At 43.0% G+C, this 14,812-nt stretch overlaps 1 protein-coding gene across 2 annotated transcripts in view; it reads right to left on the bottom strand.

The window, feature by feature from the left end:
- Positions 1-14,812, bottom strand: part of LOC146856095 (chloride anion exchanger-like) — a 503,531-nt gene that overhangs the window by 128,029 nt on the left and 360,690 nt on the right. For both annotated transcript variants that reach the window (XM_085654115.1, XM_085654116.1), the window contains one exon: positions 9,509-9,656. In XM_085654115.1, coding sequence (XP_085510241.1) covers positions 9,509-9,656 — 148 coding nt within the window. The remainder of the gene's footprint in view (positions 1-9,508; positions 9,657-14,812) is intronic.

Genomic DNA, 14,812 nt, shown 5'->3' with positions numbered 1-14,812 from the left:
ATGTGGGATAGCCAGAGGAGAGAATTAGGGCCGAGGCTTTGTGGTATGGTGCAGTATTGAGAATTAGTCTGAGGCTGTGGGTATGAACTGGGAGTGAGTGGTTATGTGGTACAGAGGGAGAAAGCAGTCAAAGGCTGCCGAAGTGGGGGCAGGTGCAACAGGCTAAGGATGAAGCAATATGACAGAGGCTGTGGGTTGGTGAGGAAATCAAATGGGGACTTCAGGAGTACAGTGCATTATGGGTGGGGGAAGCAGCACTGGCTCCAGAGGTACTTTTTAATCCTTTACCTGGGCCCTCATTGGCCTACATAAGAGCCTGGTGTTTCTGAAGCCATGACGTAGATCAATGTTTGGTCCTTGTTGGCCTGCATAATGGCAGTGCTCTGTGGAGGCAGGCCACACACTGGAGAGCTGTCTGAGGCTGTTGGCATGTGCACCAGCTTCTGAAGGACACTGGGGCTCAAGCCCCAACAATATTTTGGCGAAGAGGCTAGGGCTCATGAAAGCACACCAAAGCCTGGGTTGCCACTGCTACACTGTGTGACCAAAGAAGGGGTGGAGGTTGCAATTGATGTTGTAACATTGGTCCTACAATCCCTCGGGCTATCATTGTAGTAGGCAGTCACATTTTTAGCAAGCTCCAATGGAGTTTGAATGTTTGACAGTTATCACTTGAATTTTAACTTCTGCACATGAAAATCAATCTTTGCCATTCCGACTGTTCACTGCTTATTCTTTGATTGATTCCAAAAATATAGGCTGAAAACCACAAGCTAAAGCATTTTACACTTTTTACATAGTTGCCTATTGTATTGTGTGATACCTTCAGCCAGTCCTGGCTTTCCATTCACCACAATGCTTTATTCTGGGATGTTTTGTTGTCTTTATATTGTAAGTTGGGTCTGAAAATCCCAACTTGCAAAGTGGTGATGGATAAAAAAAAACATGTTTGCCTAAAGAATCAAGCATTTCATTAGATTAATTGGGTGCTGTGATATTCATTTTTAAAAAGTTGATAAGTTAATTTCCAATATTGTTGCTGTGTTAGTCACATGTGAAACCAAATACAAGCCCTGTACAGCTATTTTAGGGAAGTGAACTTTTCCATTCACATCATACTTGTAAAACGTATTGACAAGGCCATATGTTAGTAAATTGCTGAATTTGAGATTTTAGGTTGTTCTTGTCCTAAGACACATTGTACTCGTTTTATAGGGCACTACTTACAAAGATCTTGAGCCACCACTAGTGAGCAGAATTTGAGGGGTGAAAAGGGGTTAGTTTAAGAGTAGAGTGCGCATGTGTCTGCAGAAAGGACAGGAGCAGAGACTGGGCAATGAAACAACGGCATTGTCTAATCATAAAATGGATACATTCTTTACATTTGAAAAGGGGATAGTCTTGTAGCTCTCTTCCCCTACCTGTATTCCTTCCCATTTTATAGTCAAAATGGGGTCATGTGATCCGGGCTTTCCCAAAATCTCTGTGAATCTGGATTACATGGCTTAGGGATGCTGGCCATGTGTGGGCCGCTGCAGCTGGGAAGAGCAAACTAAGAAAGTGGGTTCGTGCGGGAGGAAGGATCGGCATGAGATTGTTGAGGCTGTAGCAACTGGCGTGTCCATAAGAGTGCCAGGATGGCAATGCAGAACAAACTGCTTATTCTGCACAGCACTCACATAATTGTGGAAGAAAAAAAACATGTACAGATACATTTGCAGCATTACGGTAGTTGCCACTGCCATTTTGAAAGAGGGGACATCCTTATTAAGAAGCTCTATGCGGCAACTGGATTATCCTATCTATAAAAACATGGTCCGTGCTGCAGTTAATGCACCCAGCAAGCATGTCGTGAGCCATTAGCAATATTATTAGCCAATACTAGAGCATGGTAGATGCGACTTCCCATTGCAAACTGCCACATCATAAAGTTTTTTAGGTGACAGAACTCCCCATAGGGGCCAACAGGAGTACGACAAGCACAGTTGCTCGATGGCAGCACACACCTTCTGCCCAATAAAATACTGTACTCAAGGTAAACAATGTGTAGGCAGAAACAAATCCCTTCTCTCACGTGGGCTTCTTAATGCTCTTTTTCACTTGATCACATAAGGTCAGGTGACGGCTGAAATGTGAAGCCAGATCCACAAAGTATATGTTTGAATCTCAGAAGTTCTGAAACACTTCCATTAACTATGGTGCTTTAAATACAGTGCATTGCAGCACTATACAAGTATCTTTCCAGACTACCGCATGGATTTACGTCATGGTTTACCATGACATTACTCATTATCCAGAAAAAGTGCAGCAGTTTTATAACACTCTCAGTTTTATTCAAATTCACATTGTTTTCCTTTCTTTCCTTTCATGGATTTATTGCCAATAATCGTGCACAGTTCCTATCTGCGCCCATTGTGTCTTTGACTCCCATTGAAATCTTAATTCCTGAATAACAGTGACTACATGCAGCTAGGTAGAGCACAGAGCACTGTTGTCCTGTCAGAATACGTACCTTTTCAAGAGCATATTTATGGAGCATTATATATTTCTGTTAAATTAACATGGGCTTTCTTTTAGTTTGTTCACCCCGTACATGTTTGCATACTAAACTGATGTATATTTGTATCTCAAAGTATAATCATTCATGTATAATCATTAAACTCATTATATATTATTTCCAATAATTGTTAATGTCTATACAGTGCACACCTACAGGAATAGCCACTGCTCAACCTTCATATGATGAGCAGCATGGATGTTTAATTTTCTTTCCTTCTGGAGAACAACACAGGAGTGGGTAGCAGAGAAAGCTGACTGAAGCCAAGATACTTGATGCCTGCCTTGCTTCATTCGATCCTGCACTATTTCCTGGAGAAATGGCCTCCAGCTGAAGATCAGGTCATACTCAAGAGACATGAACATGGGACAGGAGATTTGAACAGTGAGGGCTGACGATGGGCCTCCAGAGCACAAGAACCGACCAGCTAGAAGAGTGCACATGAAAAAGGGTCCTCTAACCACAATACCTGGAGATGCAGGACCTTAGGACATCCTGATGCCTGGACAGCATAGTCGGAGGCCTCAAAGACCCTTGCTGTGTGCCTGGCACACCTGCATTACTTCCACTTTTCCAAATTATATTATACAACCTGCTTCCCTCTCACCCACATTTCCAGCAGTGATGAGCAGTTCACTAGAAAACAAATCATTAAAACAGCAACCCACCTTTAACCTTCTGACCACACAGGACTTTATCAAGGTTTCAAAATCTTGTAAACCAGCATAATCTGCAGCCGACCCATGTCCAGCTCATGTATGCAAGAACATACTCATTTATTGGCTCTGCAGCTAATACAGCCAGAGATAGCAACAACTCCTTGAATAAAGATCTCTTTGCAAAATAACTCCCTAAAACAAAGAGGCCTACAAACAAGGGCTCTTTCTAACTTCTGGCCAATAACCAACTGCTTCTAGGCAAAAAGATTGAAACATCAGTGTCAAGACAAATAGCTACATTCATCAAAGAAACAAAGCTTCTTTTAGATTACCAAAACAGATTCTGGTAGGGCTGTGGCACAAAAGATGATTTAAACACTATAATGGATTCAAATGAAGTACTGACATGTTTATTACCTGACCTCTGCCTTGCGTTTGATTCTGTTTACCCCTACACGGTCTTGGAGTGGAGAAATATTCCCCAAAAAATAACTTTGCATCTGTAGTTAGCTAGGCCTCTACCATTGAGACTGGCACAAATGCACCCTAATACTCACTATAAGGCAACTTTTTCCCCTATCGTCAATAACAGTCTGGTGCATTCCTGCATGGATGTGGCTCAATATGTTACACACATGGGAACTGCTCAATGTTGCGTGCGAACAATTACTATTGAATTATTTTGTGTGTAGCACAGGTGTGTGGCAATGCATTTAAAGGCAGCAATATTACCAACTCTATGGCACACAATTAACTCAGGAAGAAGGAATGGTATTTTGGGAAATATAACCTGCGACTTACAAGTCACATACCCCAACTAAACATGTGGTAACAAACTAAGCAGTCCTTAATTTGTAAAATAATAAATGCCAGGGCCCATAGTTTTGCTCAGGAGCCGGTGCCCGGCAATTTCAAGTGTTGGGAGAGCTGAATATCAAGACTGCAAAGACGGGATTCTACTGTGTGCCACTTTTATGCACCACTAAGCTCTCCCTTCCCCTATATCTTATTGCAGGTTCTTTTCAGTCTTTGCTTTCTCCCTTTGTTACAATTTTTCCATCTTTCTCTTCCTCTCCCCCCCCTTTGTGTTTTTCTGTCTCTTGTTCTGGAACAAAGTCTAAAGACAAAAAATATGTGCGGAGCCTCAAAAATGAGTGCATGTGGACTCCACCTGCAACCACCGGCTCAAATATTTTGAGACCTGTCCATAAGGGCGGCCACACCCATGAATATTGTGCATCATCCAATTGGAAAAACTAAATTGAACCTTTCGTCATTAATGCAATAAGAACATTTTTCATTTTTCTGGACCTCCAATGATAATTATTTCACAAGTAAATTGGGCTGCCAGAAAGGGATCAGTGAATTGACAAAAAGGGTGTTGTCTTAAAATAACTGCGAAAACATGCCTTATGTGCTTTGGAATCAAATTTGTAGAAGCTGTTTTTTAGTTGTTATTGCACATAATCTGCTTTTAAAAGATTACTGTGAATAGCCTAGGAACAGGGTAAAATGTACAAAAACATTTTGTTTTAATATCAGGTTTGTCAAATATGTTTAAATTGCACAGTTTGTCATTTCTTTTGCTCATATTGACTACGAAGATAGCTCTGACCACGCTCTGACCACACTTCTGGAAATGCTTTTTGCTGGAAGTGTTTGCCCTCCCTGCAGTCTGGGTCTAGTTGTGCCCCTGTCCATTGACCAGCTACTGACCCCTCATGGGGGTGTTATCTAATTCCCAAAAGGTCCAGGTCCAGGAGACCACTGCTTGCTCCCTCTGATGTCTTTCCAAATAGAATACATTCTTTAAAGCAGCACCTGTTCTTGTAAGGAAAAAAGAAGTCTCCCATTTGTAAAGGCAAATAAATTCTCAGCCAATCACAGATGTTGCAAATAACGACTTGCATAATTAATATTAATTAGATAGGTTGTTTTGCGACAGTGCAAATATGGAGTTTACGTAGTGACCTATTAGTATATAGGTCGCACCCCAAACTACATCCTGTTGGTAAACTAGCCTGTAGAGCAAATAGAGTAAGCACATCAGACCCAAGGACTCTAGTGCATTCAGCAGCAGTTAAAAAGTTTCCTGATACAATTGCTGCACACCTTAGCCCCGCCCAGGTGACGCCTATTTCTTCCCACAAATGCTGAAAACCATTTCCTCTCCACATCGCACTTCTTTGGACATCCTGACAGGCAATTTGCAAATCCTAGTTCCAATAGGAAACAATGTAGAAAAGGCTATTACAACATCATCTGTAAACAATAGATACCATCTGATAGACGAGGACCTACCAAATCCGCAAAAATCAGTGGTGCAGAGTCCCTCGAGAAATGAGAACAGGGAGGACTCCATTACAACCTCTGGCAGTAACATTGCTGTTTAATGCTGGAACGTAGCGGGGCTTCGTAGTGAGCAAAATATACCAGAATGGTTAGAATTTATGGCAGGTTTTAACATTATGATGCTACAATAAACATGCGCCATCGAACCCATACATTTTAATGGTTTTAAGACTTTCCACCCTCCTGCTATCCCATCAAGACATGGTAGACCAAAGGGTGGCCTCTGCATTTACATATCTAACAAACTAGTCTCCACTAATGTAACTGTAAATTCTTCTAATCCTTTTTATTGAATTGTTCAGGTTGACTCTTCAGCCCCTCCTCCCTTGGTTCTAGTTAACTTTTATATTAATGCTCGTAAATCAGACATATTGGAAATCTTATGTCGCCTTGACGAGGAGCTTGAATCAATAATGGATAAGGGACCAATTGACAACATTTTGACATGGGGGTGATTTTAATATCCAACCACGTCAACTGCTAGCTAATAAAATCTGTGGCATGACTTCCCGTACCGGGGAAGATGTTACTCACTTTTCCCATTCAGGGTATGGAGAGAAACTTAATGACCTACTTTTTAAACATAACCTAGGTTTTAGTAATGAATTTGGAGGCAGTCCAGTTGAAGTATCCTGTACATTTAATGGCACTATGGGAAAAAGTGTTATTGATTTTCTTCTATTCCGTAAACGCTACTCTGCCTTAATCACCAACTTCTCGCTAAATACTTTTGCATCGAGCGACTATTTCCCTTGGATTCTAACGCAGGATACTAGCTCCCTAATTAAGCAAGGGGTGGGACATCATACTTTATTTGCAGGGAACATAGTACTCTCCTGTTTAAATGGCTTTACCCTGCGCTGGTCTATGGTTGACCCGCCTAGTTTTTTATAAAAATTAATTACCCAGCAGAGAAGGGCTTTTGAGGTTTGCCTGGATGAGCTAGCAGAAGCTTGTTTGGTTATAGAGGCCTTTAACCAAAGTAGCGAGGGAATTGAGGCTGGGCTGACCGCTAATCAGAGGAGAGGGGCTAGGAATACCCATGGGTGGTGTGACCACGCCTGTACACAGGCCCACAAAAAATTAAAGGGGGCCTTGAAAGAGACACCTAGGAGCACCATAGAAGTACAGAATTGTAGGCGGGCCTATAGGCTAGCATAAAAAAAATGACAAATAGGGCCTCAAAGAGGATGCGTGGGAAAACCTGCATGAGACCAGCCTTAATAAAGAAACCACGGCATTCTGGCATGTCATAAACTCCCACTTCTTTAGCGATGAAGTTAAGCCCAGAATTGAGGTCGCCATTACGGAAGAAGATTGGGAAGCTCACTTTGCCAGACTATATACGGGTACAACTGAAAACGGTCAAAATAGCTCAGCGTCTGTGTCGGGAGATGCCCCCTCTGGGACTACATTTTTGTCAAAATATTTTGATTTTAACTTTACATTGGAGGAAGGGAATCGGGTCCTGGGTTCAAGTAAGGGAGGAAAAGCACCAGGCCCGGATGGAATCCTGATTTATATTTTTTTAAATAATACTGACCTTTGGGGTCCTCTTTTGACTCTGGGTTTTAAATCTTGCCGGAATGCGGGATTCCCAAACTCCTGGTCCGAATCCCATATTGTGCCAATATTTAAAAAAGGCGATCATAACTGCCCTGCGCACTACAGACCCATCTCTTTGCTGGATTCTCTAGTCAAGGTGGTGGGTCGTATAGTTTTAGGCAGATTATAGGAGTAGGCAGACTGCAATAACATTATGTCCGACCTTCAATATGGCTTCCGCCAGGGAATAGGGACTATAGAGCAGGCCATCAAATTGAATTTATTGGTGAGCAAATATACGCATATAAAAGGGGGCAATTTATTCTTGGTGTTTGTGAACCTGACCTCCACATTTGATTGTGTCGTTCATGACAAGGTTTGGTCTATTATGACCTGAATGGGTATCGATTGCGCCATTGTTAATTTCCTTAAATACCTGTACTCAACTAGCTCTATAAAAAATGGAGTACGTCAAGGGGGCGTACTCGCCCTGTTCTTATTTAATTTATACATCATCAGCCTGGGCAGCACCCTCACGGACTCATGTATCGATCTGCCCCAAATCGGTCATTGGCCCGTACCAGTTCTGCTATATGCGGACGATGCGGTGCTTATGGCCCGTACCCCCATGGCTTTGCAGCACCTCATAGATACATTTGTACATTTTATGGAGAATCTGGGGTTATTAACTAATATATGGAAAACCTATGTTATGAAAGCTGGTCCAACGTTTTCTAAGGGGCGTAATATTCTAATAGGAAATGAGATTTTACCTCAAACACCCACCTTTTCGTACTTGGGAATTTTAATTGATGGCAATGGCAATTGGAGAAGTGCAGTAAAATTGAGAAGGTTATCAATTATGGGCCTGCGCAACTTCTCAAGGAAATTGAGCCGTAAACACCCTAAAGAAATGTTGAATATTTATAATGCCAAATGTCGGTCAATTGCGATGTATGGTTCTGAGCTGTGGGGGCATGTAAATGTGGGCTCATTACAGCTGTTAGAAAATGGGTTTTTCAAAAATCTCCTAAGGCTCCCAAGCAGCTGTTCTAATTTTGTGTATCATGAAGAATTGGGAGCAACATATCTAACAGATCTGATAAGGGTACAGCCAGTTCTTCTCTGGCATAAACTATGGACATCGGACCGTATGGGTTTTAATCGTGCAATAGTACAGGATTGTTGTGGCTCTGAGTACGCCTTGAAAATCTCATGGCTAAAATACATTATGAATTTTATGTCTGATATCTGCCACCCAGGATATTATGATGACCCTGAAACTCTGTGATATATTACAAGGAAATCATTAAAGAGAGACTGTCTAAATATCCTAGAAGAAGGTTGATTGACGTTGGAACTGATCAAGCCCACTGTGCAGCATAATCAAATAGTTCTGACCAGTTTCTTGATGCAACCTTAATCAGTTTTTTTAACGCCCAACACAGGTTTGTTCTGACGCACTTCAGGCTAGGCATCTTTCCCCTTCTGACTAGCTTCCCTACCACTAATAATTGGTCCCGTCAATTAACATGTTGTCCCTGTGATAAGACGTCAAGTCAATCGACCATCCACGTACTGTTTTTTTGTAAATTTTATACCAATTTAAGGATCATTTTTATTAAGCCTTTTTTGAAATCCTTAAATTTTAGAAAATGTAGAATGGCGTATCTATTTTTACAACTGCATACAAATGTGTTCATATGTGTGGAATTAGCAAGATTCTTGAGGGCTGTCATTACCAGAAGGAAGATATTAACTGACGTATGTTAAATTATTTTTGCTTTTATTACACTCGTTTTTAAATTCGGATTTAATTTTTAGTGTATTGTAATTTATACTTCTATGATTCTCTAATTGAGTCGAATAAAGATGATTTGAATTCAGTTAGCCACTGTATGATCGGATTAAATATCTGACCCTCACACACACGAATAATTAATTCCCACCATGGACACACGTGGACGCTTTCCACTCCTGTGAACTTTGGCTTGTAAATCCCTCTAAAAAGATGACAAAGATGCGAGGCCACACAAAAAGTACCTGTGTGATGTACAAATGCTCATGACAAATTCCTTAATGACTACTATTTTGACAGTGCAACTTGTAGACTTCTTTTTTTATGTTCTGTGCACATTTACGCATTTGCATATTTTATCTATGCAAAATATGCACACATTGGTGACTCACAATAATTGTTATGCATCAGTAATTACTAGGCGACATGTCTGATCATGGACACCCCACATATGTTCACTTGTTAAACTGCCTCCTTTTAAAAAGCTTTTTGGCCAGGAGCACATCGTATCTTCAGAAACAGGAAACATTCTTTAAAGTAGCATTTGTTTTGACACTCATTTCAACACAAAACAAGCTGCCCAATTTTTATCAGTACCTGATTGCCATCGATGACGTATCCATGCTTGATTGAATATACTTTGGCTACAGAAAACGCAACGGCAAACCCAACAATCCCAATTGAGATGCCATCACCTACAGTTTGTGCGAGCACTTGTGGGTTTGCTGCTGTGGGAGGGTGGTAGCTGCAAAGAGAAATTAAAAACAGACAATAAAGCCATTAGTAAATGGCAATATATAGGTGTTCATGGTGACATAGTCTTGCACTACTCCTAGCTTATTCTTGGATTCCAGCCCTAAGCATGTAAAACTAGTGGACTACTGTAGGAAACTGGGTTTTTGTTGCAGTTGGCCCCCCACTTTTAGTCCCCTTTTTAGCTACTAGGTGCTGATTTTCGAGTCTGGCGTCGCACTGAGGCCTGCTAACCAGACCTCAGTTCCAGTGCTCCTTCACTAAACATGGTGTTGTCTAATTGATCTACAATTGGCAAAGGACCGTAGCACCCCTGTAAGTCCCTAGTAAATGGTGCTCCAAGTACCTAGAGCAGGGATACTAGAGAGGGTCCCTAAGGGCTGCAGCACATCTTATGCCACCCTAAGGGACCCACACACAAATACTACACAAACAGCCATAGAAGGCTGCATGAAATGGTGAAACCATGAAGGAAAACCCGGCATGACATATTCCTGTGTGTCACGCCAAATACACTGCATGGGCTATATGTAAGTCATCCCTACAACAGGCCTGGGAGCCCTAAGGTAGGGTGCGTTTTAGCACATGTGTGGACATATCTGCATAAGCAGATATGCCCCTGTAATGTCTAGTTCCATTGCTAGACATTACAAGTGAGCAGGGAAGCCATCTTAAGGTATGTACTGGACTTTGGCCAAAACGAGTTCCTTAGCTACATAAGCTACATAATGGCTTCACTAAAACATTTAGTGCTTAGAATCAAACACCTCATATTAATACACCCACATTGTTGCCAGTGATAGATTTATAAATGCATGCACCCAGAGGGTTCCTTAGAGGTACCCCCTGAACTCTACTAGCCCTCTAGTGTGCTGGCTGATTGATCTAGTCCAGTCTGCCACCACAGATGAGTTTCTGACCGCTTAGGAGGTGAGAGCCCTGTTCCCAGAGGACAGAAACAATGCCTGCTCTGGAGAGAGGTGTTTGTATCTCCTCCGGGAAGGCTAGTAAATCAGCATATCAAGGGAGGAGGCTTCAAAGGCTTCTACTACCTTTGATATTCGACCCAAGGCTTCCCCAGTTAGTCGATGTGCCACCCCCTGCCCTGGGCCCATTTGGCACCAGGGCAGGAGGGAAAATTAGCAATGCTGGAAGGGTGTTACACTGCCAGGTTGAACACAGCTCTAGGGTTAACAGCCTGAAGTGAACACGGAGTTAGAAACTCCACCATCTTGTGTGTGGTAGAATTAGAAATCCTGGGACAAGGTCATCTAGGGAGTGTAGTGACCCCAGGGGTAAGTAGCCTATTGGCTACAGCCCCTTTCTCCGTTTAACGCACCTAAATTGAGTATTTAGGGAACCCCTGAAAGCAGGACTTCAGATTTCAATGGAAAAAGAAAGAGTGGACAAAGAAGAATGCTGTGATAAAAACAGAGTAGCAACTACCTACTTGGCGCCAACCCTGCTAGCCTGCCTGCTGCCCCCGACAATTGTGGAAGAACCATACTCGTCCTACCACTGTGCAGACTCCAAGAAATCCAGAGGACTGCCAGTGCTTTTCCAACCACCAGAGAAACTCCCTTGGAGTAGAGGAGCGACTCGCCTGCAGCCGCAGACACCAAAGAAGCAAGGTCTAATTCACCGTTTTGCGGCTGACCGGGCCTACTGATGCTGCAACCGTCAGGAAGAGGTCAACATGATCCTACAGGTCAGATCCGTCCTCCCTCCAAGTGTGGGGACGCCAGGAGCTACACAGCATGAATACCTGAGGTATAGGACCCCTTGCAGCAACCAAGGATTGTTGTGACCAGACCGGACACCAAAGCTGAGGAAAACTGACCTGCATGTCGTGGGACTTCAGGGACAGTGAAACCCAGACCAAGAATGGCCCAGCTGTCCTGTTTGTCCCCTTTTCTGCAGTAACAAGACAGAGAGTGAGTCTTTGGCCACCGCCACCCGACCCCTCAAAGTACCTCTGCACCCACACTCCACAGCCCGAGTAAGAGGGAGGTGATGTGCCAAGGGGGTCCTGAGACCCACAAGAGCTAAATCCACCCTTAGCTTTGGCCAGACTGGACTTCCAGTCATCACGTGCAGCATCTTTCTGCATGCCCCCTCCAACCGCAGGTGTTTCCAGCATTGAGACCTGATGCCGAAAGACACCACTGCACCCGAGCCCCACAGCCCGGGGAGTAGTGGATCAACAGTGTCCACATGTGCCCAAGCATCTCATGGACCGAGCCCCCCTGTGGGTTCAACCGGATTGGCCCTCCAGCCCCTGCTTGCAGCATCTTTCTAACTGGACCATTCCCCATTGAAGTGAACAAGGCACCTGACGCTGAAACGCACCTCTGCACCTGGCCACCCCAGTGCCGCCTGAGGTGACCTGTTGGTGCTGCCTTGGACCTTGTCCCATACTTACCTTAAGCCGTGGAGAACAGCCCCGCAAGTCGCTGTTAAGTGCCTGAATGCAGTACATCTGCTTTCCCCATAGGATAACTTTACCGTTCCCAAAAACTGCACTGTCAACTTTTGACAACCGTAAAAATTCATAACTCAAAAGCACTTCCAATGATCTTGGTATCTAAATTCATATAAAAGTATGTGTTTTTTTAATAAGTTGGTGTCTGATTTCTTCATTGATTAAGTCTCACTCACTGCCTTTGTGTGTGCAATAAATGCTTAGCACTACCCTCTGATATGCCTAACTGCATAATTTGCACCAGACAGCGCTCCAACAGAGCTACTGTGGTATAGCCACTGTGAACTCTGCTGCAAGGCTGCCAAGTGCTCAGGCAATTGGAGAGCCTAAGGCCGAGGATAGCAGAGGTGAGAGGTTGCCATAGATACAGCAGACACAGACTAAACTCAGATTAATTTGATCTTGTAGCTATCCAAGCCAAGCCCACCCCCTCATCCCCCTCGGTGTTGTGACTGAGCTGTGCGGTATTGCAGAAGTTCATGGAAGTTCTACTGACTGTGCTGCCCAGAAAGGCTGGTGACATTTGGCCTCAGATTATTGTGAGTGATCATGTAAAGTGTGGTTCCTGAAATGTGCATCCATGTGGACTTCCATAAACAGAGTAAGATCACATTAGAAAGTTAGTATAGTGTGCTGGATGTAAACTCACAAGATGTTGCACGTCAAAGAATGTCCAATCAGAAGAAAAACATGATGAAGAAAGCATCCAATCACATAGGTTTGCTGATGTCATATGATCACATCCCCTGAAGGTCCTTTGGGTACTGGCTGATGATCTCAGTTTCGAGGAGTTTCCTGAGGGAGTGAGAGAGATGCACAGCTCGGGCCTTGCACTCCCTTGTATTTACTCACAGTTCTGCCGGTCCCAAAGTGCCTTATCACAGAGGTGGACCTTTGAGCCTCGTAACAAGGATAGGGACGGCTATTTATTGCTAGTGAGCAGGATGTTGTACCTTCAGAAGTCAAAGATCAGTTTTAATTTTTTTGGCACTTGGCACAAAGACATCCTTTCGTTTGAAATGTTGCTGTTGCGGGTGGGATTTTTCCTGGCATCAGTTTCAGGGGCTTGGATGAAAAGAACCCTGATTAATTGCTGGTGGCCTGCTCATTCCTTGCTTAGGTCAAAGAATGCACTTTCTAAGTTTCCAGAATATTAAGCTTGCACGGTATAGTTGAATGAGCTAAGAGTGAGTTTCAAAGATCTGAGCCGAAAGAAATTAGTGAACTTTAAAATGGTCGAGACAAGGTGGTAAATGCTATGCACCTCCTTTTTAAATGCATGAAGCTGGACCTTCTCCTGCACGCGGCAAAGCATGCCTATTATGCAGTTTTACTAAAATGTATTTGGAAGGCAATTAAGAAAAGGGATTTACTGGTAAAATACAGTAGTGGGTCCAAAAGGTATTTTTGTATAAGGGTGGAGGGAGTGCTGCGGGGCGGTGGGGCGGAGCGGGGGAGGGGCAGGGTGAGGGGTAGTAAACACCGGCATACAGCTGAATGGAGGTAAGTACATAAATAAATAAATAAAAAGAATTACATTGCGCACGCTGCAACGCAAAATGGCGATGCAGCGTGCGCAATGTAATTAGTTTTATTTATTTATTTATTCATGTACTTACCTCCATTTGGCCATATGCGGGAGGTTACTACCCCCCACCCTGCCCCGCCTCACCCCCCCGCCCCGCAGCACTCCCTCCAGGAGCCGCTACTGGTAAAATGTTTGAAGATATCTCATTGACAGTTTAATGACGATCAGAACGTTTTGAGTTATTGCTCCTGTTCTAGAGAACTGTGCGCCTCATGCGGGTCACACGTGAACTGTCTACAAGCAACTTGCCCATCATCTTTCTCCAGTGTATATAAGGGACGCTACTGGGTGGTGATAACATTTATTTCTAAATACACCAAGAGAAAATCCATTTGTCTCGCCTGGATTCGAACCACTGACCTGGAGGTGACAAACAGATCTGTGCATGTACTACCAAATCTCCCTTCTCTGAAACTTAAAATAACGCATGGGGGCCATGACATTGACTCAGTTTCATAGAGTGCTGTTTCATCCATGTTTCAAAAAGAAACATTGGGCAATAACAAGAGTAATAGGGAATGTTTTCACAACATCCTCACCCGCTACTAAAACAAGCATGTCCTTAAGAACCCCTCCAAACTCTACTAATATTGCTACCACAACCAATGCTGTCTTCTGCACTATATATACATACTACCCCGCAAAAATGTTTTTAGCGTTAGGGGCATTTGCACCTGCAGATCTGCCATACTAAAGTGTCTTGACCCAAACGACCCGCAACTTAACTGTAATCTGGTAAAATGTTTACTCTTATATGAGAAATTAATCTGAACTAGTATCCTAACAATAGCACGTTATCAAAACAAAATAGGAAAAACCCTTGAGAAACTGGTCTAAATATTGCCTCGTCTGCCAGTAAACGTATTTTTGCTGACCATCAGTTTTTAATATGTAATTTACATTGGTGATAAAATTGTCCTGACATGACTTTTTCAACCGTACACATACTACCGGCAACCAATGATTTTAACATGTATATTATACTTTTTACAACTTGTTTGGTTTTATCTAAATATTGTTATGGTTTTAATTAACTTTAACAATAAAGATTCATTCACTGTATGTATGCTGTTACCAC

This window comes from Triturus cristatus, chromosome 4_1, assembly GCF_964204655.1.
Source record: "Triturus cristatus chromosome 4_1, aTriCri1.1, whole genome shotgun sequence".
NCBI classification, from domain to species: Eukaryota; Metazoa; Chordata; class Amphibia; order Caudata; family Salamandridae; genus Triturus; species Triturus cristatus.
Note: the sequence above shows the minus strand (reverse complement) of the source record. Positions and strands in the feature narration are given on the sequence as shown.